Raw genomic sequence first — 23,276 nt, 5'->3', positions numbered from 1 at the left:
CCACGGCCACTACTCTGCTGACAAGGCCGTTCCTCCAGGAGTGGGGAACTTGGTTTGTCTTTTGTGGGCCTTGGTCTCCCCACAACAGCCATAGCCTCACAAGTTTAGCATCTCCTGTGAGCCAGGCACTCCTTGTAGGCTCACATCCAATCCTCATGACACCCCTCTAAAGTGGGTATTGTTAGCACATTTTATATGGACACAGACAGCCTGGGTTCAAATCCTGACTCTAGTATATACCAGCTATGCAACTTCAGAAAAGAGACTTAACCTCTCTGAGTCTCAGTGCCCTCATTTATAAAATGGAAATAAAATTAGAACCTGCCCCAGTTCCTCAAAAAATTAAACATAGAATTACCATATGATCCAGCAATTCTGCTTCTGAGTAGATACCTGAAGAATTAAAAGCGGGCTCTCAAAGAGATATTTGTACACTCCTGTTCACAGCAGCACTATTCACAGTAGCCAAAAGGTGGAAGCAAGCCAAGTGTTCACTGATAAATGAATTGGTAAGCAGAATGTGGTCTATACATACAATGGAATGTAATTCAGCCTTTAAAAGGCAGGAAATTCTGACGCATGCGTCAACATGGATAGACGTTGACGATATTATGTCAAGTGAAATAAGCCAGTCACAAAAATACAAATAGTGTTTGATGTTGCTTATATGAGTTTCCTAGAGTAATCAAATTTATAGAGACAGAAAGTAGAATGATGGTTGCCAGGGGCTGTGGGTAGGGGGATGAGGAGTTGTTGTTTAGTGGGTGGAGTTACAGTTTTGCAAAATGAAAAAAGTTCTGGAGCTGGATGCTGACAATGTTAGGCAACACATTTCTCACAATGTGCTCCCATTGTTAAGTGACACATGACTGTATTTGCAGAGGTGTGGCAGGGTTCAAGGAGCTACATTATGGGTATACTTAATGCTTCTAAACTCTACAGTCACCAATAGTTAAGATGGTAAATGTTCTGTGTATTTTATCAAAATTAAAAAATGAAAGAAAACAAAAAGTGAAACCCACCTCATAGGGTTCTTGTGAGGATTAAGGAGCAGATATGTGTAAGGAACTTAGAACTGCGACTGGCAGAGAACAAGCCCTGTAAGTGTTTGCTGGTGTCGTTGCAGTGAGAGTTAGATGGGCAAGGTCTCTTGCTCAAGGTCACATGGTGGGGAAGTAGCCCCGGCTGCAGCTTGGAAGGCTGTTCTCATAGTGAACAGGTTGAGGTTCAAATCTCAGCTCTGGCACTTAGTAGCTGTGCATTCTCAAGCAAGTCACTGTCCCTCTCTGATCTGTCAAATGGGGATCATAATGCTACTTACCTCCCAGAGCTGCTGGGAAGGGGAGGTGTGAGGAGGCTTGGGGACCATGAGGGTGGGCAGGGTGCACTGGGACCACTCATGCCAGCCCCTGGGAGCCCAGCAGGATGCGTCCTCATGACTGTGTCCTTGCAGACACTGCCGTGGAAACAGTGCGACAACCCCTGGAACACAGACCGCTGCTTCTCCAACTACAGCATGGTCAACACCACCAACATGACCAGCGCTGTGGTGGAGTTCTGGGAGTGAGTATGGGGCCATCAGGGGATGGCAGGGACGGGGCATGTCAGCCAGAGCCCGGCAGGAGACAGAGGCCCCTCAGAGGGGTAACAGAAGAGGTGGATAAAGGGGCTACAGTCATGTGTCACATCATGACATTTTGGTCATCAGTGGACCACATATGCAATGATGGTCCCATAAGATTATAATACCATATTTTTACTTTACCTTTTCTACGTCTAGACATGTCTAGTACCGAAATGCATTGTGTTACAGTTGCGTACAGTATTCAGTACAGTCATGTGCTGTACAGGTTTGTAGCCTAGGAGCAATAGGCCACACCGTGTGGCGTAGGAGTGTAGCAGGCTACACCATCTAGGTTTGTGTAAGTACACACTATGATACGCACACAACAACAAAATTGCTTAAGAACACATTTCTCAGAACATATCCCCGTTGTTAAGTGACACATGACTATATACTTGCAGAGTTATGGCAGGGCTAAGGCAGCCACAAGGGATGCTGAAGGCCTTTTCTCCCCAAAAAGAGTTGGACCATAGATAGAGCCATGAGACACACAAACTCTGACCTTTGATAGCAAAACCCAGCTACTCACAAAGTCAAGGTCCAGCAGGGAGAATACATTCCCCAACATCTCTGCCTCTAATCTCCTGCCAGCGCCTCCCAATGGTCAAACCCAGCTAGAAGCCAGAGGGCAGGGGACCAGATAATGTGGCCATAGTCGTCAGCATCCTGGGGCCTGGCACAGAATGGTCAAATGGGAGAGTGGATCAGAGAGGCAAACGGAGGGGAATAACCAGCATAGCCCATTAGAATCACCTGGAGAGGTCGAACACTTCCTGATTCATCCTGAAAACCAGCCCGATCTACTTACGAACCTAGAGTCACTCGGAATAAACGTGCACACACACTCTGGCCATAGTGAAGGCCGTGCTGATTGTATCTTCAAGGGAGTACCTTGTAGAGATGTGTGTTGGGGGGCACTGATGTGACACAATGAGGTGCTGGGGCCCAGATCTCTCTGGCATGAAGGAAGCATCCGTGCTGGACAGCTCAGAAGGATCCGGGAGCAGTCTAGAAGGTCTCAGAGCACCTTGGATAAGCTCCCAGGAGGAGCTGTTCTCAGGCAGTGTCAGAATCAGAGTTGCCTGATCTCTTCATGGCCAGTGTCTGTGGTTACACTGTTTCTTTACAAATCAAAATCAAATTCTGCTCCGGTAGGTTCTGCTTTCTGGCATCTCCCGCATGCCGCTCTCAGGCACGTTCGGACTTTTCATTCAACCATTTATTCAGTAAACACTTCTTGAGCTCCTACTATGTGCCAACTGATGACAGGCACGGACATGCAGACAGGCAATGGCACCACCAGGCGGCCAAGCAGAGAGGAGGAAAGCCCAGGCGGCTGGGTTGCGGGGACCTCAGGGAGTCCCCTGGACCAGCCCACGTCAGGAGCGGCATCTAGAGGAGAAAACTGCAGGGCAGGCAGGTGCTGGAGAGGAACAGTGTGAAGGCTGGGAGGCAGATGAGGTCAGGCCAGGCACCGGCAAGCAGCTGCAGTGAGTGCTGAGAGGAAAGAGAGATGCAAGGGCCTTGAAAGGCTGGCCAGGGAGTTTGGGCTTCATTCTGAGAACAAGCGGGTGCTATTCATCGCAGTAAGCAGAGGAGTGACATGATCAGACTTGCAATTTAGAAGGCTCTCTGGGGCTGGAGGGGGGACAGAGCAAAACTGAAGGCAGGGTCCCACTAGGAGGCCACCGGGCCATCCAGATGAGCAGTAGTGGTGGCTGACTAAGGCCCTGGCAGGTCCTGTTCTCTTTGATCTCTTGACCAAACAGCACTTTCTACTGATTAGTATAATGGGCCTCACAGTCCCCAGCTACCTCTTGAATCACGGTGATGACGGTGTCAGCACAGTTCTAGGGTGGAGATATCGTCTGTGGCCATGCCCTGGGCACCCTTGGGTCACTCCAGCTCCCACCAGCTCTGTGTGACTTTCTCCTCCCTCCACTGTTTGACCAGGCGCAACATGCATCAGATGACGGACGGGCTGGATAAGCCAGGTCAGATCCGCTGGCCACTGGCCATCACGCTGGCCATCGCCTGGATCCTTGTGTATTTCTGTATCTGGAAGGGTGTTGGCTGGACTGGAAAGGTAAGGGATATATGTGCACAGTGGGGACAGGAGGGCACTGGATAGAGAAACAGGTCTACAAAGGAAGCTCTGCCCACAACTCCCAGGAGTCCCATCCAACCTTGAGTTAAGCAGGTCCCTTCATCACTCGGTGTGTCAGTTTCTTTTACTGTGAAATGGGAATAATAACATTACCTTACCTTCTAGGGCAGTTGTGAGGATGAAAGGAAATAGTGCAAGTCAGGTACGCAGCACAGTGTGAAGCTCACAGCGAGTCCCATGGGATTCCACTGGGCCCAACAGAGTCATCTCAAAACAGAGGGCAAATGTTGCTCCCGGACTGTTGAACAAACTTTCCCAGAGCATCTGCACTGCATCAAGCCTTGTGCTAGGTGCAGAAACTCCAGAGATGACAGCTTCACATCCTGACCCTTGAGGAACAACAGAGACTCAGGCTCTGTATTAAGCAGTCCATGAGTTAAGATCCCAACCTCACCATTTACTAGCTGTGAGCTCAGGCAAGTCACTTTGCCTCCCTGGAACTCAGTTTCCTTCTCTGTAAAACAGGGCTAATAATTATACTTATCTGTTGGTTTATTATGACAATCAGATGAGATGGTGATTTTGTCAAGCACTCAGCACCTAGCAAGGAGAGTTGTTATTGCTCTTGTTTTTATTATCAGCAAGTGCAGAGCAAATGCCAAGCTGGGATGTTTAGCCCAGGGACACCCGGGAGGTGGAAAACTGGCCTTACTCCACCTCTTCTCCCTTTCAAGCCCTACCCCAGGAGCTTGGGGGCAGAAGATGGCAGTCTCTCACTGGCCCTGACCTGAAGGGAACACAGAGGACAAGTGTGTTGTCTCAGATTTTATGGCAAGTCAAGGGCAGAGAAGGGATTTGTACTGAATAAACTGGGAGGCAGGAAGGTCAGAACAACCCAAGAAGTGGATGCAAGGTTCTAGAAGCAGTAGTAGAAACGAACCAAGCAGAACCTTAACAAATTCCACACTTGGGCAGGGCAGAGCTGATGAAAAGCTACCCTAGTTTCATCTAGTGGGAACTTCTGGACCCACTGGGTTCTCAAATCCAAGGCTGGTGTAAAAGTATCTCTGATCCATTCCTAGGACTAGGGACGCCGGAGGAGTGCACAAGTATCTCCCAGTCTAACTTTCAGGAGCAGAAAAGTATAGGGCTTGTGGGCTTTGGAAGGGTTTGAATCTCAGTCCCTGAGCTTCTAGCTCTGTGCACTTGAGCAAGCCATTTCATCTCTCTGAGCCTCAGTCCCCTCATCTGTTCCATGGTCACAATAACAGTACCTTACAGGGTTGTCCCAAAGACTGAGGGAGATGAGTAGAATGCTTAGCATATGCCTTACACATAGTAAGCACTCAATACATAGTATCAATTACAATCATTTTGGTGTGGTAATTAGAGTTCCTGCTACATTAGGAGACTGGCCACTTCTTGGGGACAGAGAGTAGGGCCCCCTCACTGCATACATTGAAGATGTCAACAAATCCATCCACAAGCATTTATTGAATACCTACTATGTGCCTGGCTTCATGCTGAACATGGAAGGCACGGGGAAGTACGAGACAAAGGCGACATATAATAAGCTTGCGGCATGTCCTGATGTGACTGACCTTTCTGAGCAGTAGGTGTGACTGTGCCTGATTCCGGACAAGAGAAAGTGAAGCTAAGAGAAAATACGACATTGACCCTAAGTTACACAGCTTGTGAGTGACACAGATGAGTTTGAATTCCCTTTTCCTAGCTCCAAGTACAATGAGTTTTCTCTTGGATTGTGGCTGCCTTCCTTAATCCTGCAGAATCTCGGGATCAAGTCAGGGAGGTGAAGCTAAGCCAGTGAACTGTCCATGCTGACCGGGAAACAGGCTCACATTAGACTCTGAGATACAAAGGTCATCAAACTTGAACATTGCTCTTCCTTACTAGTGAGCAAAGAAATGCAATTTTAGACAATGATGATCAATTTGACAAAAAATAATTGTTTAAATGATGATACCCAGTGCTGGCCTTGTGACAGGAAGACACTCTCTGTAATGCCAGCTAAAGTTCCATTTCTCGAAAGCAACAAGGTAATATGGATCAAAAGCCTGTGATGAACTTATTCCTTTTAATTCAGTAATTCCACCTCTAGAAATTTTTCCCAAGAGCGGTATAATAATTTTGTAGCTGAAGATTTATATACAGGGGTGTTTAATGTGATGTTATTTAGAGTCACATAAAATTGGAGGTAACCTAAATGCATAACAGTGGGGAAGCTTAAAAGAGAATGGTAGGACCTTCTGAGAGACTGTTTTGTGCAATTAAAACGTCAAATTGTTCATGAGGCAATAAAACAATGTTTAGTGAACAAAACGCGAAACAAACCTGTATGTACTGTGTTTTTCTTTTTAACTCTAAACATGTTACATGGAAAGGCAAGTACCTAATTTGAACCTCATTTTGTAAGAAAATGTGATTACATCTGCAAAGGAGAGTTTCAGAGGAGCATTAAAGTAGGAACATCCCTGCATTTATGTGTTCGTCAGACAATTCTTGAATGTCTACTATATACGGTGGACTGTTCTAGGCATGGGGATGTGAACGACACAAGCCCTGCCCCCCACATAACTTACATTCTAGGTGCTGGTGAAGGGAACTTTCATTTTATGTGTGTGTGTGTGTGCATATGTAATTTAAAAGTTTTCCTGTCACCACATGCATTACTTGGATAATTTAGAAGTCAAAAAATAGGAGGGGACAGGGGAAGGGAAAAACCAAATGTGAGCTGGTTGGCTCAGACTCCAAGGAGGAGCTTCAGATAAGTGGCCAAGGAGAGCAAGGATCTGGGAAGGCTTTCTGGAGGCGGAAGAACAAGCCCAGAGCCACAACAGATATGGATGTAGGGGAAATGGGGGAGGAGGAAGCAAGGGTGTACAGGAGGAGGGGTCACCAGTCACTCACTTTCCTCCCAGGTGGTCTACTTCTCAGCCACATACCCCTACATCATGCTGATCATCCTGTTCTTCCGTGGAGTGACACTGCCCGGGGCCAAGGAGGGCATCCTCTTCTACATCACACCCAACTTCCGCAAGCTGTCCGACTCCGAGGTGAGTGCCCCTCCCGGCCCGGATTCTGAGCCACCACTTAGCAGCTTTGAGACAAGCTTTTGCATCTTTCTGACCCTCACTGTAGACCGGGTTTGTTGCCAGGGAGAGCTGGTGGGCACATGGAAAAGGCCCTGGGTAGCTGTGGCTATGATGATTACTTTTGACAGTCTTTGATAATTCTGCCTACAGGTGTGGCTGGATGCGGCAACCCAGATCTTCTTCTCATACGGGCTGGGCCTGGGGTCCCTGATCGCTCTCGGAAGCTATAACTCTTTCCACAACAACGTCTACAGGTTCGAGAGGACAGCTGCGGGAGCCCCTTCCTTCCTGGCTGAGCCCCTCGAGTCCACACCCCGCAGTCATGTGTTAGGGGCCTCTTTGGCCACTTGGCACTCTCAGCTTAACCTCTCCCTGAGCCAGTCCTTTGTGTCACTCCTTCTGGAGACACAGACATTCCTGTTGTCCCCCTTTCCTGACCCTGATCCTCTGGCTCTGCCCTCCTCTAGCTTGCTCTTAGGGACTGTGCTTCTGGGGCCCATTGTGTAGCCCTGTTCCCAGCCTCCTCCTCCGGGCCACCCCTCCATAACCACAGCCAGCAGCTACACTATCTGCCAGCCCCACCCTCCTCACCCCACCCCTCCCTCTCTCCAGGGACTCCATCATCGTCTGCTGCATCAATTCGTGCACCAGCATGTTCGCAGGATTCGTCATCTTCTCCATCGTGGGCTTCATGGCCCATGTCACCAAGAGGTCCATTGCTGACGTGGCGGCCTCAGGTCAGTGCAACACTGTGTGGGGCCGGGCTCCTGGTGCGGGGGCACTAACCATGCTGGCCTTTGCCGTCATCACCATTACCACCACCACTGTTGCTCACTGGCCTTGAACACCTGCTATGTGCCAGGCAATGCACTGACCATGTTACATGGACTGTACCCGTGATTCTTCTCAACACTTTGCAGTACATGCTGTTGTTAGCCCATTTCATAGATGAGAAACTGAGACTCACCTCCTAAGGGCATGGAGCTAGAAAGATGGTGGATCTGGAGTTGGACCCCAGGTCTGGCTGACTCCCAAGCCTGGGCTCTTAGTCTCTTGGCTATACTGGCATGTCCAGCACAATCCTGGACATTTTGGGGAGGAGATCCACTCTTGCCTTGGGAGTATAAACTTTGGTATTGGGGGAAATTCACCCCCGATATTTCACATAGGTTCATTTCTATTTTCCCTAAGTGTCAGCTGGTCTGAGAAATAAAGGGAAAGAGTACAAAACAGAGAAATTTTAAAGCTGGGTGTCTGGGAGAGACATCACATGTCAGCAGGTTCTGTGATGCCCCCAAGCCACAAAACCAGCAAGTTTTTATTCATGATTTTCAAAAGGGGAGGGAGTGTATGAATAGGGTGTGGGTCACAGAAATCACATGCTCACAAGGTAATAAAATATCACAAGGCAAATGGAGGCAGGGCGAGATCACAGGACTGGGGCGAAGTTAAAATTGCTAATGAAGTTTCGGACACGCATTGTCATTGATAACATCTTATCAGGAGACAGGGTTTGAGAGCAGACAACTGGTCTGACCAAAATTTATTAGGCGGGAATTTGCTTATCCTACTAATCCTGGGAGCGCTACGGGAGACCGGGGCTTATTTCACCCGTTATCTACAATTGTAAAAGACAGACGTCCCCAAAGCAGCCATTTCAGAGGCCTCCCCTTAGGGACGCATTCTCTTTCTCAGGGATGTTCCTTGCTGAGAAAAAGAATTCAGCACTATTTCTCCTATTTGCTTTTGAAAGAAGAGAAATATGGCTCTGTTCTGCCTGGCCCACAGGCAGCCAAACTTTATCTCCCTTGTTCCCTGAACATCACTGTTAATCCTGTTTTTTTTTTCAAGGTGCCCAGATTTCATATTGTTTAAACAATTTGTGCAGTTAACGCAATCATCACAGGGTCCTGAGGCAACACTCATCCTCAGCTTACAAAGATGACGGGATTAAGAGATTAAAGTAAAGACAGGCATAGGAAATCACAAGAGTATTGATTGGGGAAGTGAAAAGTGTCCATGAAATCTTCACAATTTATGTTCAGAGATTGCAGTAAAGACAGGTGTAAGAAATTATAAAAGTATTAATTTGGGGAACTAATAAATGTCAATGAAATCTTCACAATCTATGTTCTTCTGCCATGGCTTCAGCCGGTCCCTCTGTTTGGGGTCCCTGACTTCCTGCAACATTTTAGCTCAATTCATACATGTTCATCACCATACTACAAAGACCCCTAAATCCATGCTTTTGTCTCAGCTCCAAAAATGTTCTCACCAAGTGGGCCATGCCCACTCTGCTCACCACACAGTCATCAATGCCACAGAGCCCAAGGAAAACCCCAGACAGCCCTTCACTGCACGGCCAAGCAAGCAGCCAGTGGGAGGAACCTGCTGTGTGCAGGGCAGAGGCCCCTGAGGCTCATGGAGGCCACACGACTGGTCCCTTGAAGAAGTGGGCTGGTTCCATGAAAGGAGCATTCTCTGCTCAGGTTCTAATCTCCCCTTCAAGGGCAGCCACCATCTCATTTCTCTACAACTCCGCAACCATTCCCCCACCCCCATCCAGAGCCAGACCCAGGGAGGTTACAATCTCTTTCCTTCTCATTCCATGATTTCCTGATCTCTTAGACACCCCCACCAAATACTCAAACACAACACATGCCAAACAAGGCTCCAAAGCCTTCTCCTCCACTATGCTCCCCATCACAGAAGGGTCCCATCATCCAGTGCCCAGGGTGGATACCTCAGCATTGTCCTGGGCTCTTCCCTCACCCTCATCCTGCAAGCCAGCCAATACCAGGACCTGCCCCTCCACCCCCCACATATCTCTCTATCTGGTTGCCTCTCTGCACCTGCACTATCCTCACCACTGGCCAAGCCATGCCGTCCTCCATCGAGATGATGGCCACAGCTCCTCACTGGTCCTCTTGCCTCTGGGCACAATTACTAAGGCCCCTCATCCCCCACCCTCTTTCTGCACCTGGAAAAAGGGACTGAAAACACTCACTCAAAAGGTTACTCTGAAGATGAAAATGAAATAAGGCTTAGAAAACGGGCAGTGTGCTGGAAAGGCTGTAGGTGCTGAGTACCTTTTATTTTTCTTCTTTTTTGCCCTTCTCTGTTCAGGCCCTGGGCTGGCGTTCCTGGCATACCCGGAGGCGGTGACCCAGCTGCCTATCTCCCCACTCTGGGCCATCCTCTTCTTCTCCATGCTGCTGATGCTGGGCATTGACAGCCAGGTGAGGGCACCCCCTGCACCCCAGGAGCTCTCCATCCCCAGACTCCTCAGTCCCCGAGTAAACAGGGAGAGGAGGCAACTCTTAGGCTGCCAAGAAGATGACCAAAAATTCCAGGTCCCTAGAATGTTCCACTGCATGAAATTTCAGGAAACAGCTCAGCCACCTTCTCCATTTTCCAGAAGGGGAAACTGATGCCCAGAGGGGAGGGACTCTCCTGAGGTCACAAAGTGAGTCACAGGCAGAATCAGGCTGGACCCTGGGCTCTCCTGGCTCGGTGCTTCTGGGCCTCCCGTCCTTCCTTAGAGGGCTAGGCTTTGGGTGGGTTGGGGCTGGGGCTGCTGCAGGTGGCTGATCTCTGTTCCCACCTGAAGTTCTGCACTGTGGAGGGCTTCATCACAGCCCTGGTGGATGAGTACCCCAGGCTCCTCCGCAACCGCAGAGAGCTCTTCATTGCTGCTGTCTGCATCATCTCCTACCTGATTGGCCTCTCTAACATCACTCAGGTAAGCTCAGTAAGCACCTGGCACTCCCCCAGCACTGCCCAGAGCCACTCCCAGGGCCTCCTTTCCCCTCCTCTGTTGTATCCCACCTTTCCTGCCTTCATTGAGCATCATCTCTGTGCCAAGCTCTGGGCACATAACAGTGACTCAGACGGGGTCCCTGCCCTCCAGAGGCTCCCAGGCTGGTGGAGACACAAACATTGAGCTAGGACATATAGGACAGAGCTAGAGAATGCAGCACCTAACTGGACTTGGGGCACCAGGGACTGCTTCCTGGAGGAGGGGATGTAGGAATTGAGCTTTGAAAGGCCCACAGAGGGCCTGGCATGGTGGCTCATGTCTATAATCCCAGCACTTTGGGAGGCAGAGGCCTGCAGATCACCTGAAGTCAGGAGTTTGAGACCAGGTTGGCCAATGTGGTGAAACCCCGTCTCTACTAAAAAAAATAAAATAAAATAAATAAATAATACAAAAATTAGTCAGGCACTGGGGCAGGTGCCTGTAATCCCAGCTACTCGGGAGGGTGAGGTAGGAGAATTGCTTGAACCCGGGAGGCGGAGGTTGCAGCAAGCTGAGATCACACCATTGCACTCCAGCCTGGGCAACAAGAGCGAAAAACTCTGTCTCAAAAAAAAAAAAAAAAAGACAGAAAAAGAAAAGAAAGGCCCACAGAAATTAGCCAGAAAGTCAAATTGGAGTTGAGCCTTTGAAGTTGACACTGCCCAAAGCTTTTTTTCATTCCCATTTTTCTTTTGTATTGACATGAATGAGAAATGCTCACATAGCTGGTGAATTGTGCAATAAATATAAACGACTCTAACAACATGAGTTCAGCACTGCGGGTCTGATTTTTATAATCCACAAATCACGCCCCCCCCGCCCCAGATCCAAATGTGGTTCTGCTCCAGAGTTAGTATTCATTCATCCCTTCATTCATAGTTGTCGAACACCTACTAGGGGCCTGGCATGACCCTGGAAATTCGGCAATTAATGTGACAGATACTACCATGTCTGCTGTCTTGGAGCTTACATTTTGGTGGACAAGACTGACAGACAAATTAGATGATTTTGGAGAGTGTCAAGTGCGCTGGAGAAAAGAGGATAGCAGCATAGAGAATGGCCAGTGGGACAGGAGGGGCACTCCCTCAGACAAGGCAGTCAAGGGAGGTCTCTCTCTCCAAGAAAGCGACAGTTGAGCTGAGACTTAAATGATGAGAAAGAGCCAGCCAGAGAACGATCTGGGGAAGGAGAGCAGCGTAGGTGCAAAAGCCCTGAGGCATTTGAGGGACGGGGGAAGCCAGTGTGGTGGAGGCAGAGGGAGTGAGGCAGTGGGTGGGAGACGAAGAATCAGCCCATGTGGGCCTTGCAGGCCAAGACATTTGGATGGGATGGGATGGGATGGGATGGGATGGGATGGGATTGGATTAGATCTCTCTCTGCTTATTTATGTGTTATATTATTGTCTCATTTAAGTCATGAAAGGTTTTAAGTGGGGGAGAGACCTGACTGATTTACACTGTAAAAAGATGGCCCTGGTGACCAACTCCTCTTTCTGCCCTCCAACCTTACTAGAAATTAGCATTTTCCTCTACCACCTGGACAGTCCAGGGATTGGGATTTCCTTCCCAATCCCTGGACTGTCAACATCCACATCCTCCCGTGGTCACAAAGCCCTCAGTGCTTCATCTAATCTACCCTGAAGCCTAATCCCAGCCCCATCAGCCTCCAGAGTCCATGTCGTCTGTGAACTGGATGCAGTGGGCACCAGGGGCAATGCACCTGTTCTCACCTCTTTTCTTCTTGCAGGGGGGTATTTATGTCTTCAAACTCTTTGACTACTACTCTGCCAGTGGCATGAGCCTGCTGTTCCTCGTGTTCTTTGAATGTGTCTCTATTTCCTGGTTTTATGGTGAGTATCAGCCCCTCCTCCCTTATTCATTCCCTCATTCATCCATTCATTCCTTTCTTGAGTCATCATTCAACAAGTGCAATTTGAACCCCAGGTCTTCTCCCTACATTTATGTATTTATTTATTCTTCACGTTACAATTCAATGAGGTTAATCCAGGGGCCCCATGTTTAGAAGCTATAAGAGCAGTTAAATGAATTCATTTAAAATAGGTGCCAACATTTCTTTATAAATTTTGAAATAAAAAGGGTTTTTGGAGATTTTATCCAGAAAAGGGAAACCAAAACTACTTTTTAAAGTTTTAAAGTTATATATTTAACAAAAGCTAGGCTGTAATTAAAAGTGTGTGCTATCTTAAAACAAATAACAAAAGAAACATTGATTTTGTTGATTTTGTGGCCTAGGTTTCTTAAGCCAACTGCATGATGGTAAAAAATGACGACATCCTTTCCTGCACCTTTGATTGTCCCATCAAAGCAAATATTTTTAAAGAAACATGATATTTTGTGTCCCCCTTTGCAATATCTGCCACCTCGTCCCCCTTGTCATTGTCCCTTCTTTTTTGTTTGTTTTATGTTTGTTTTATATGCATAAATTTAAGGGATACGAGTGCAATTTTGTTACCTGGATATCTTGTGTAGTGGTGAAGTCTGGGCTTTTAGTGTACCCATCACCACATAATGTACATTCTTTTTTATTTTTGTTTTATTTTATTTTTTTTTTTTATTTTTTTGACGGAGTCTTGCTCTGTCGCCAGGCTGGAGTGCAGTGGTGCAAACTCAGCTCACTGCAACCTCTGCCTGCCTGGTTCAAGCAATTCCCCTGCCTCAGCCTCCCAAGTAGCTGAGATTACAGGCATGTGCCACCACGCCCAGCTAATTTTTTGTATTTTAGTAGAGACAGGGTTTCACCATGTTGGCCAAGATGGTCTCGACCTCCTGACCTCATGGTCTGCCCATTTCAGCCTCCCAAAGTGTTGGGATTACAGGCATAAGCCACCATGCCCAGCTGTACATTCTACCCACTAAGTAATTTCTCATCATCCACCCCAGCTCCCATTCTCCCACCCTTCTGAGTCTCCAGTGTCTATTATTCCACCTGTACCCAGTGTTTAGCTCCCACCTTTAAGTGAGAACATGCAGTATTTGACCTTCTGTTTCTGAGTTGTTTTGCTCAAGATGATGGCCTCCAGTTCCATCCAGGTTGCTGCAAAAGGCATGACTTCATTCTGTTTTATGGCTGAATAGTATTCCATTGTGTATGTGAACCGCATTTCCTTTATCCAGCTATCCACTGATGGACACTTCGGTTGATTCCCTATCTTTGCTATTGTGAATAAACACATGAGTGCAGATATCTTTTTGATATAATAATTTCTTTTCCTTTGGGTAGATAGCCAGTAGTGGGATTGCTGGATCAAATGGTGGTTCTATTTCTGATTCTTTGAGAAATCTCCGTACTGGTTTCCATAGAGGTTGCACTAATTTACACTCCCAATAACACCTTCTGTCTCTAACTGTTCTAACATGGTCAGATCCTCACTGGTCAGTGACTCTGCTTATAATTTGAGCAGTGCCCGAAGCCACTCTGGTGAACTTCAAGACACCAGTTTGGGGTTTGGGGTTTTTCTTTTTCATGAGATTTGCTGTTCTTTGCAATTGATTGTCAATTTCTTTTTCATTTATTTATTTATTTATTTATTTTTATTTTTTGAGACGAAGTCTCGCTCTTGTCCCCCAGGCTGGAGTAAAATGGCGCGATCTCGGCTCACTGCAACCTCCACCTGCCAGGTTCAAGCAATTCTCCTGCCTCAGCCTCTCGAGTAGCTGGGATTACAGGCGCCTGCCACCACACCTGGCTAATTTTTGTATTTTTAGTAGAGACGGAGTTTCACCATGTTGGCCAGGCTGGTCTCGAACTCCTGACCTCAGGTGATCCTCCTGCCTCGGCCTCCCAAAGTGCTGGGATTACAGGCATGAGCCACCGTGTCCGGTAGATTGCCAGTTTCTTATAGCATCTGACCATCAGGGAAAAACAGCCCCTGCCCAGGAAAGCCTTTGAAGGAATGGCTGGGATAGATGTTGAGTGGGAGGGACATTGAGAGTGGCAGGGGTGGGGGGGATCATCTTGTCAGTCTCCTTTTGTTGGTAGATATCTTCACATTAAAGTGACTTGCTCACCTACACAACCCACTTGCTGTGAGAATTGGGCTATTGAAAAATACTCGCTAACGAGGACCCCCAGAGCATTACTCCCATGGTACAGACAAGGAAACTGAGACTCAGAGAGGTTAGGTGATTCACCCATGGTCACACTGTGAGAAAGTGGTAGAACCAGGCTTTGACCCTGAAGCACCCACAGCTCATCCACCCCTCCTGCTCCCAATGTCACAGGTGTCAACCGATTCTATGACAACATCCAAGAGATGGTTGGATCCAGGCCCTGCATCTGGTGGAAACTCTGCTGGTCTTTCTTCACACCAATCATTGTGGCGGTAAGAACAAGGCCTGACTAGCCCTGTTAGGATGAGGCTAGACCAAGCCCTGGGGGGACTCAGGTCCAGGGAGAAACCTCTAGAGGCAGAGGCAGGTGGAAGAGGCCCCCAGAAACCCTGTTCCTTAATAATACTTCTCTCTACCATTTGTCGGGCATCTATTCTGCACCCTGCATGGTACAAGACACATCCTCCACAAACCTCAGAAAGGAGGCATTATTGTCCCACTTTACCGCTGCAGGATCTGGGGCTCACCTAGCCAGCATCACCCAGCTAGTCAGCACTGGGATTCGAACCAAGCCCAAGCTCTTGGCACTTGGAGACTCTCCTTCTCAGGGTCCCTCATCCCCACAAGCAGGAGCTGAAGCAGCAGCGGGCCTGGAAGGGGCCACCCGAGGTTCTTGAGGTGGGGGCAGAGCCACTGCGTATGTCGTGTCCCACAGAAGGGGACCCTGCCAATGGCACACTGGGAGCTGATACCTCACCCTTGCTCTGCTTTTGAAGCTGGGGACTTAGAGGAAGGGGTTCCCTTTTCTAATTAGTCTCCCTAGAGGGGTTGCCTTTTCCTACTGATCTTCCCTGAGAGGATGTCTTTTTCTGTCGTGCACAAGGGCACCTTATGTGCTAGCAGTGGTGCTGACTGCAGGACTCCCAAGACCTTGGGCCTCTGTAAGGGTCAGCCTCGGGTTGAGGGTGGAGGGCAGTCAGCCTGCTGGCTTCAGGGTGGTCCATAATGGGTGACTGACTCCTCCCCCTTCCTCCTCTCCCCTCCACCATCTCCAGGGCGTGTTCATTTTCAGTGCTGTGCAGATGACACCACTCACCATGGGAAACTATGTTTTCCCCAAATGGGGCCAGGGTGTGGGCTGGCTGATGGCTCTGTCTTCCATGGTCCTCATCCCTGGGTACATGGCCTACATGTTCCTCACCTTAAAGGGCTCCCTGAAGCAGGTAAGCCCTTCCCCACCCTTCAAATTGCCAGTGTCCTTCTCCCACTGTGCCAGGCACAGCCCCACCCCTTGTGGAGCTCACAGTCTAGCTGGAGAGACAGACAAGTCAATAGCCAATGACAGTAGATTATTAGAGACACTGAGATTAGGGAAAGCGAAGGGGGTGGGAGAAAACAGCCCTGCCTTAGCCCTACCTGGGTTAGGGGGGACTAAAGAAGGCTTTCCAGAAGAGGGGATAACAAAGGAGAGGCCTGGGGATAAACCAAACTTAAAAGTAGAGGCAGAAAGAATGTTCCTAGAAGAGGGAGGGGAGGAGAGGTTGGAAAGCATGTGCAAAGGTCCAGGGGTATAAACTGCATTGGGTGAACTGAAGGGAGATCAGTGTGGCTGGAGGGTAAAGTGGAAAGGGGTTTGAGGAGGGGGCGTGACAAGAGATGAGGTTGGGATGCAAGAAGGTCCAGCCAGATCATGAAGGGCTTTGAAAACCAGGACAAGAACTTTGGACTTTATCCTGGCAGCAATGGGGTGTCATGAAGGGCTTGGAACAGACAGAGGGTGGGATCACATTTGCCCAGGGCTCACTCTAGATCTCATTTGTAGGGTTGATATAGAGAAAATGTGGTCTTACCCACAAAGAAAGACAAAGCACAAAAGACCTGCTGCCTGCAGCAAGGGCCTCACCATCACATAGGGTTCTCTGTCCATGCCCGCACTTTGTTAAATTGCACTAAATTCTTGAGGGAAGCAAAGAAGTGCTGGAGGTGCCAGGCAGGTGCCTCATTGATGAGGTGTGTGCAGGCTGAAAAGATGCCACTGGGAGAAGTGGAGAGTCAGAGCGTGAGGGCCGCCCCAGAAGGCCCTGGATGAGTTGCTGTCCACTATAGTTCCCTGGGAAATGCACCTGCCAGACCCAGGGAAAGTGCTCTCAGGTCCGAGATACAGGGAAGCCTGGCTGCAGGTTATGTGCCACCACGGAGTTACTGGCCCATCTTCCTCCAACCTCAGATGAAGAAACTGGGGAACCACAGAGGTTGAGTAAGCAGGTTCCCAGCTCAGGAAGCTGTGAGCAGAGCCAGGGCTTGAAGCCCTTTCTTCCCAATGCAGGTCCAAAGCTTTCATTTTCCATGACACACTGGAGAGCCTCAAACAGCAGCTGGGTCTTAGCGTGGCAAGAGGTTAAGGGGGTGCCCTTGCAGAAAAGAGCACAGCTTGTGCAAAGGCCCAGCAGTAGGAAGGGCCAAGACATACCTGAGGCCAGGGTGTGAGCTGATGGGGCAGGATGGCGAAGGCAGTGGGGGATCCATCCATTCAGCACACATGGATGGAACCCTGATGATGTACCAGACACTACTGTCAGTGCTGGGGACACAACCATGAACAAGATAAGCAGAAATTGCACCCTCCTGGAGTTCCCATTCTGGGAGAGGAAGATAAGCAACTAACAAAATAAAAGCACGTGAGGTGGGGAGAAGCACTATAGAGAAAAATCAAGTGGGTAGAGGGTTTAGGGAGTGCCGGATGAGGCCTCACTGAGAAGGCGAAACATTTGAGCCAAGACCTAGGGAAGTGGAAAGCGAGCTGTCGCTATCTGAGAGGAAGGCTGTGCCAGACAGAGGGCACAGCCTGTGCAAACGCCCTGGGGTGGAAGCGTGCCTGCTGTATTTGCAGGGCGTCGAGGAGTCCCATGCAGATGAGGTGGATGCGGGAGGAAGAGGGGAGGACACTGAGGACTGGGAGGTGGCAGGGGCCAGGTTATGTAGGGCCTTGGAGGACTTTGGCTCTGCCTCTTGGTGAAATGGGAGCCTTCATTCGGTCCTGAAGAGTACAGGGGCATGATCTGAGTCTGGTTTTCACAGAACTCTCCTGCTGCTGTGTTGACGACAGAAAGAATGAAGGGGTGAGAGGACAGAATGAAGGGGTGAGAGGACAGAATGAAAGTGAGAGTGGAAGCTGAGGGCTGATTGGGAGTTGTTCCGATAACCCAAGTGAGAGGGCCTGTGGCGTGGCCCATGTGAGGCAGTGGCGGGGGTGCAGGAGGTGGGGATGTGGCTGGAGTCTGGGTGTGGTTTGGAGGCAGAGCAGACAGGATGCACTTGAATAGAGGGCAGGAGAGGGAAGCGGCCAGTTCCCCACCATCCCAGGCTGGGATTTTCCCCAGAGAGCCTCACACCTTCCTCCCCGGTACCCACAGCGCATCCAAGTCATGGTCCAGCCCAGCGAAGACATCGTTCGCCCAGAGAATGGTCCTGAGCAGCCCCAGGCCGGCAGCTCCACCAGCAAGGAGGCCTACATCTAGGGTGGGGGCCACTCACCGACCCGACACTCTCACCCCCCGACCTGGCTGAGTGCGACCACCGCTTGATGTCTGAGGATACCTTCCATCTCAACCTACCTCGAGTGGCGAGTCCAGACACCATCACCACGCAGAGAGGGGAGGTGGGAGGACAGTTAGACCCCTGGGTGGGCCCTGCCGTGGGCAAGGATACCCGGTGGCTTCTGGCACCTGGCGGGCTGGTGACCTTTTTAATCCAGGCCCCATCGGCATCCCACGATCAGCCTTCGTAACCGCCGCAGTAGATCATTTTTATCCCGCCAGGGAGTGTGATGCAGCGAGGCCACACGTGCTCCTGGCTTTTAAACCTGTTCCTGACTGTTCTCTTACTGCTGAAACCCTTGACTGTTATCTCGGACTTTGCAGGAGTTCCTTTCCCTCCGAACGCTGCTCCATGCACAGGAAAAGGGCATTTTGTACAATGGGGACTTCCCGGGAACGCTTGCTCTTAAGTACCAGAAGCCGGCGGAGCTCTGGCTTTCGTGTTTTTGGTTTTCTCCTTCCCAAGGCAGCTGGATCAAAACAAAACAAAACAAAACAAAAAAACCCAGGGGCCTCAGTCGATATTCCCAGGGCCGCTTCTCCTGCAGTCTGTGGAGCGTCCTTGTCCCCGCCGCCGGAATGAATGAGCATTCTGCAGCCCGATGTCCCTGTCCCCTCCCCGCCGGGCCATTCTGATTGGACCTGGCCCAGTGCAATCCGTCCAGACAAGCCCTGCTTGCTGGAAAACTGCCACAAGCACAATTGATCTCTTTTTATCACCATTCCAGGGGCCTCAGGTCCTACTGGGGAAACTTCCTATTCCGGAGCTCCAGTTTCTCTTAAGATGCCCAATTTCACAGAGTACAAAATAGTTGTAGGGGAAATCAAGGTGAAGGATCTGTCCGACAGTCAAGACGGATCCACAGTTATCTTTCGGTCTCCTTCTTAAACTACCACCCTCACTGCCACCCACCCCAAGCGGCTGCCACCTCACCTTCCTTGAAATTCCTCAGCGGGAGTCTCCTCACTGCCACTAAAACCCACCCAGCCCACTAACTGAGGAGCTAGTGTTAATCCAGAGAACCCCCCACAATGTGCTTCCGAGATTCAGACTGCTTCATTGGGAAGTATGATTTGTTCCTTTCTGGAATTGGGCTCCGTGGTGGCGGCGGCACTTCAAGCAAAGACAGTTTCTTGCAAGCTCCAGTAGCTCCGCGTGTCTCATTTGCCAGGAAGATGGGTTCCCACGTAGCAAATCGTACATTGTGCCCTGTAGCTCCTTAGCTAGTTAGCTCACAAGCCGTGTTTTATGACTAATCCTTAATAACTATGGTAAATAACTGTGACTGTGGGGTTTTTAATCTCTTGTCATTCTCATCCGAAAGTGACCAGCATACCAGTTCTTGCAATAAGATATTACCCTCAGAATATTAAGCACATTATTGTAGAGAAAAAAAAAATATGTGTACACATATCAACGCACAACATGCACATTCATCCTCACGTGTGGCACGTAAGGTCTCATTTGATATTGTGTAGGAAATCTGAAGCCTTTTCCTGAGGTCATCTGTAAAATAGTCTCATTGCCAAGGCATCCCCAGTGCCAGCTGGTGAATCCATGATCAAAATGCATACGTATTGTTAAATGATAAGGTTTAGAATGACAGGAACCCATCACTGTGTCTCATGGTCCCACTTCCCCATCTGTGTGTGAATTCCTTTAGACTAAGGGCAGGAAGACTTCCAACTTTCTCTTTGTTCTTCAATGTGAAACTGAGACCAAGTCTCTCTAAGATAAATGCAGTGTATTTAATGTTTGTAAGCAATTCTAAGTGAGATGTTTGGCAAGAAATCCCCTAACTGATTTCCATCCAAACCTACCTTATAGAGCACAATATTAAGTGTCGTACAATTACTGTGAGAACTGTGAATATGTGTAACTTTTTTTTTAGTATTTGCCCGGGGGGAAAAAGATATTGTATTATCATATATGCTTTTTTTGCAATAAGGATTTATTCTCAGAACACCAAGTAAATCTATCTCTATATAAAAAATATATGTAATATATACATATTCAAAGTATATACAGAGCCTGTTTTAAAAAATACAGTATTATTTAGTAAAATTATCTGTTCTATGGACCAAATGTAAAATATTTATAAATGAAGATGCATTTTAAATGTCTATAAATGGTGTCATAACTAGAGCACGGGCGTTATGTAAGTTTCTAAGAATTTAGAGGATAAATAATAAAGGTTCTATGATATACAACATCAGATCTTCAATTCTTTGGGGTGGGGGCACAATATCCTCTTTCATCAGAACAACAACACATACACATAGATTTATTTCTCCCCAGCAGAGAGAGATTGGGGCTCAAAACCCAACAAAACGGAGCTGGACTTCCCCAGAGTCTTAGAGTCATAGAAAATGATTGTGCGCTCCACGAAGGAGGTGCTTTCACTGTGCATGGGGTCAACTAAATAAAGATCTAAAACCGCAGGAGACCAGGAGCACATTTAGTGAACAACGGCACTCATTCATTCACTCACTGATTCCTTCCTCAACATTTTTATCTTTTTAAATCGTATTTAGAAAAATGTGAATTCTACAGAGAAGTTGTAAGAATAGTTCTGTGGACACATCTGCACTTCACCCAGATTTGCCAGTTGTTAACACGTCGCCACTTTTATCTTCACTAACTCTGTCAGTCAAGGTTTAGCCTGGCAAGTGGAGCCACTGGATATGATGGAATCAGGGCTTTATTACAGGAACGGACCTTAGACCACTGTAGGGCAGTTGGAAAGTAAGAGTCTGCAGTTTCTCTACCTGGTCTGCTCTTCCCAGGCTGTCCTCACCACTGGTTCCTTCCTTTCATTCAGGTCTCTGCTCAATTGTCACCTCCTCACAGAGGCCTTTCCTGACCACCTTCGCTAAAATAACATGCTCCTTCATCTCTCTCTGCTCCCTCACCCTGCTTTATTTTTCTTATTCTCAGCGTTTGCAAGCTTACTAATTTAATCTCTATCTCTCCCCACTATAAAGGAAGCTCTGGGGATGGGCACAGTGGCTCACACCTGTAATCCCAACACTTTGGGAGGCCGAGGTGGGTAGATCACTTGAGGTCAGGAGTTCGAGACCAGCCTGGCCAACATGGCGAAACCCCATCTCTACTAAATATACAAAAATTAGCTGGGCATGGTGGCGGGTGCCTGTAATCCCAGCTACTCGGGGGCTGAGGTAGGAGAATTGAGTAAACCCAGGAGGTGGAGGTTGCAGTGAGCCAAGATCATACCACTGCACTCCAGCCTGGGCAACAGAGCTCAAAAAAATAAATAAGTAAAATAAAAATAAAGGAAGCTCTGGGAAGATAGGGACTTTTGCTGATTCACTACTGTGTCCTCGATGCCCAGAACAGTGCCTGACACACAGTAGAAGCTCAACAAATGCATGCATGAATGAACGAATGAATGAATGAATGAATAGATGGACGGATGGATGGCAGGATGGATGGATGGGCAAGGAATGGCGATGGAACAGCCATCGCGGGCACTGGCTTTGGGGTCAGACAGCTCACCATGTGAGTTCCGGCTCTGCCGCTCACTCTCTCAGCAACTCTGAACACGTTGCTTAAATCTCTTTGTGCCCCAGTTTCCTCACAAAATTGTTGTTACAGTGAAATGAGTTAAAACAAGGAAAGCACATAGCATGGTGCCTAGCCCAAACTGAGCACTTAAAAAAAAATAGTGGTTTTATTACAGCAATGGTTCCTGAAATGCTCCCTTAGAAGAACCTCCTTAATCAGGGTCCATCCCCCACCCAGAGCCCCATGTTTTGAAGGATTTTGTCTACCAAACTGTCGCTTAATAATGAAGCAATTTCCCCCCTTTTTATTAATCAGATGTGGCTGCTAATTAGAGCTCCTGATTAGCATGAGGTAACCAGGGTGACAGCACTAAGCTGATATCATTCCAGGCAAAAGCAAAGAAATGTGGCATTTGGGGTCCTCAGCTTACCCAGATGGTTTGTAATTATGTGATTTCCTCTGGGCTCTATAATATGGAAAAAGAGGTTCTGGATGTCCCATTGACTTTTCCAGGGACACTCACAGGTTCAGGACCTCAGGTGGGGTCTGTGTCTCACAAAATGTTTGGCTGCAGACTTTGTATTTCTCTTTCTTTAAAATCAAAGGTTGCTTTGAGGAGTAAACATTTTCCGGGCTAGGTGACCACGACCTTTGATCCAGCTAATACAGATCATGAAAATGGCTCACAGTTTTGAAGCTCAAGTTTTGTGCACATCTCTATTTCTTTCTAATAAACTCCCAGCAGTGAAATTGCTGAGTCAAGTGGTCTGTGCATTTTTAAGGCCATTCATACCTAGTGCCAAACTGTCCTCAGGGAAAGTGGTGACCATTTTTATTCCTCTCAGAAGTACATGGTAGTGACAATTTCCCCACACTTTTTCCAAAATTACGTCTTACTATTTTTAAAAATCTTTTTCAATTTCACAGCTAAAGTTATCTTAATAGTTGAGCTTGTACTTCTTTGAATTTTACTGATGCTGGACTTTTTTTTCATGTCCTTTCTGGCCTTTTGTATTTATTTTGTGAATTTATAGCTCATGAGCATCTTGTTGTTCTTTAGAGACGGGCTCTTGCTCTGTCGCCCAGGCCGGAGTGCAGTGGTGCAATCACAGCTCACTACAGCCTCAAACTCCTGGGCTCAAGCCATCCTCCTGCCTTGGCCTTCCCAGTATCTGGGACTACAGGCATGAGACACCACGTTCAGCTAATTTTTTAATTTTTCTTTTGTAGAGACAGAGTCTCGTTGTGTTGACCAGGCTGGTTTCAAACTCCTGGCCTCAAGCAATCCTCCTACCTTCGCCTCCCAAAGTGCTGGCATTATAGGCATGGGCAACTGTGCCCAGCCAGAATCCTGTTTTTGTATTTGTCTTATTTGTTTGGAAGAGTTATTTTTAATATATTGAGGATATTAACCCTATCTTATGTATGTTGAAAATAAATC

The 23,276-nt window shown here is 48.2% G+C and overlaps 1 protein-coding gene across 5 annotated transcripts in view; it reads left to right on the top strand.

Moving 5' to 3' along the window:
- Positions 1-20,520, top strand: part of SLC6A1 (solute carrier family 6 member 1) — a 46,572-nt gene extending 26,052 nt beyond the window's left edge. For 3 of the 5 annotated variants that reach the window (XM_054551717.2, XM_054551719.2, XM_054551716.2), the window contains 11 exons: positions 1,454-1,563; positions 3,578-3,710; positions 6,671-6,805; positions 6,995-7,098; positions 7,457-7,581; positions 9,971-10,083; positions 10,455-10,586; positions 12,390-12,492; positions 14,885-14,985; positions 15,769-15,936; positions 18,127-20,512. In XM_054551717.2, the coding sequence (XP_054407692.1) occupies positions 1,454-1,563; positions 3,578-3,710; positions 6,671-6,805; positions 6,995-7,098; positions 7,457-7,581; positions 9,971-10,083; positions 10,455-10,586; positions 12,390-12,492; positions 14,885-14,985; positions 15,769-15,936; positions 18,127-18,231 (1,329 nt within the window). In that variant the 3' untranslated portion in view covers positions 18,232-20,512. Of the gene's footprint in view, positions 1-1,453; positions 1,564-3,577; positions 3,711-6,670; positions 6,806-6,994; positions 7,099-7,456; positions 7,582-9,970; positions 10,084-10,454; positions 10,587-12,389; positions 12,493-14,884; positions 14,986-15,768; positions 15,937-18,126 lie in introns of all 5 variants that reach the window. The other 2 variants (XM_024244693.3, XM_002813432.5) reach the window with 1 other exon arrangement.
- Positions 20,521-23,276: the final 2,756 nt, after the last annotated feature.

This window comes from Pongo abelii, chromosome 2 (genome assembly GCF_028885655.2).
Source record: "Pongo abelii isolate AG06213 chromosome 2, NHGRI_mPonAbe1-v2.0_pri, whole genome shotgun sequence".
Taxonomy (NCBI): Eukaryota; Metazoa; Chordata; class Mammalia; order Primates; family Hominidae; genus Pongo; species Pongo abelii.
Note: the sequence above shows the minus strand (reverse complement) of the source record. Positions and strands in the feature narration are given on the sequence as shown.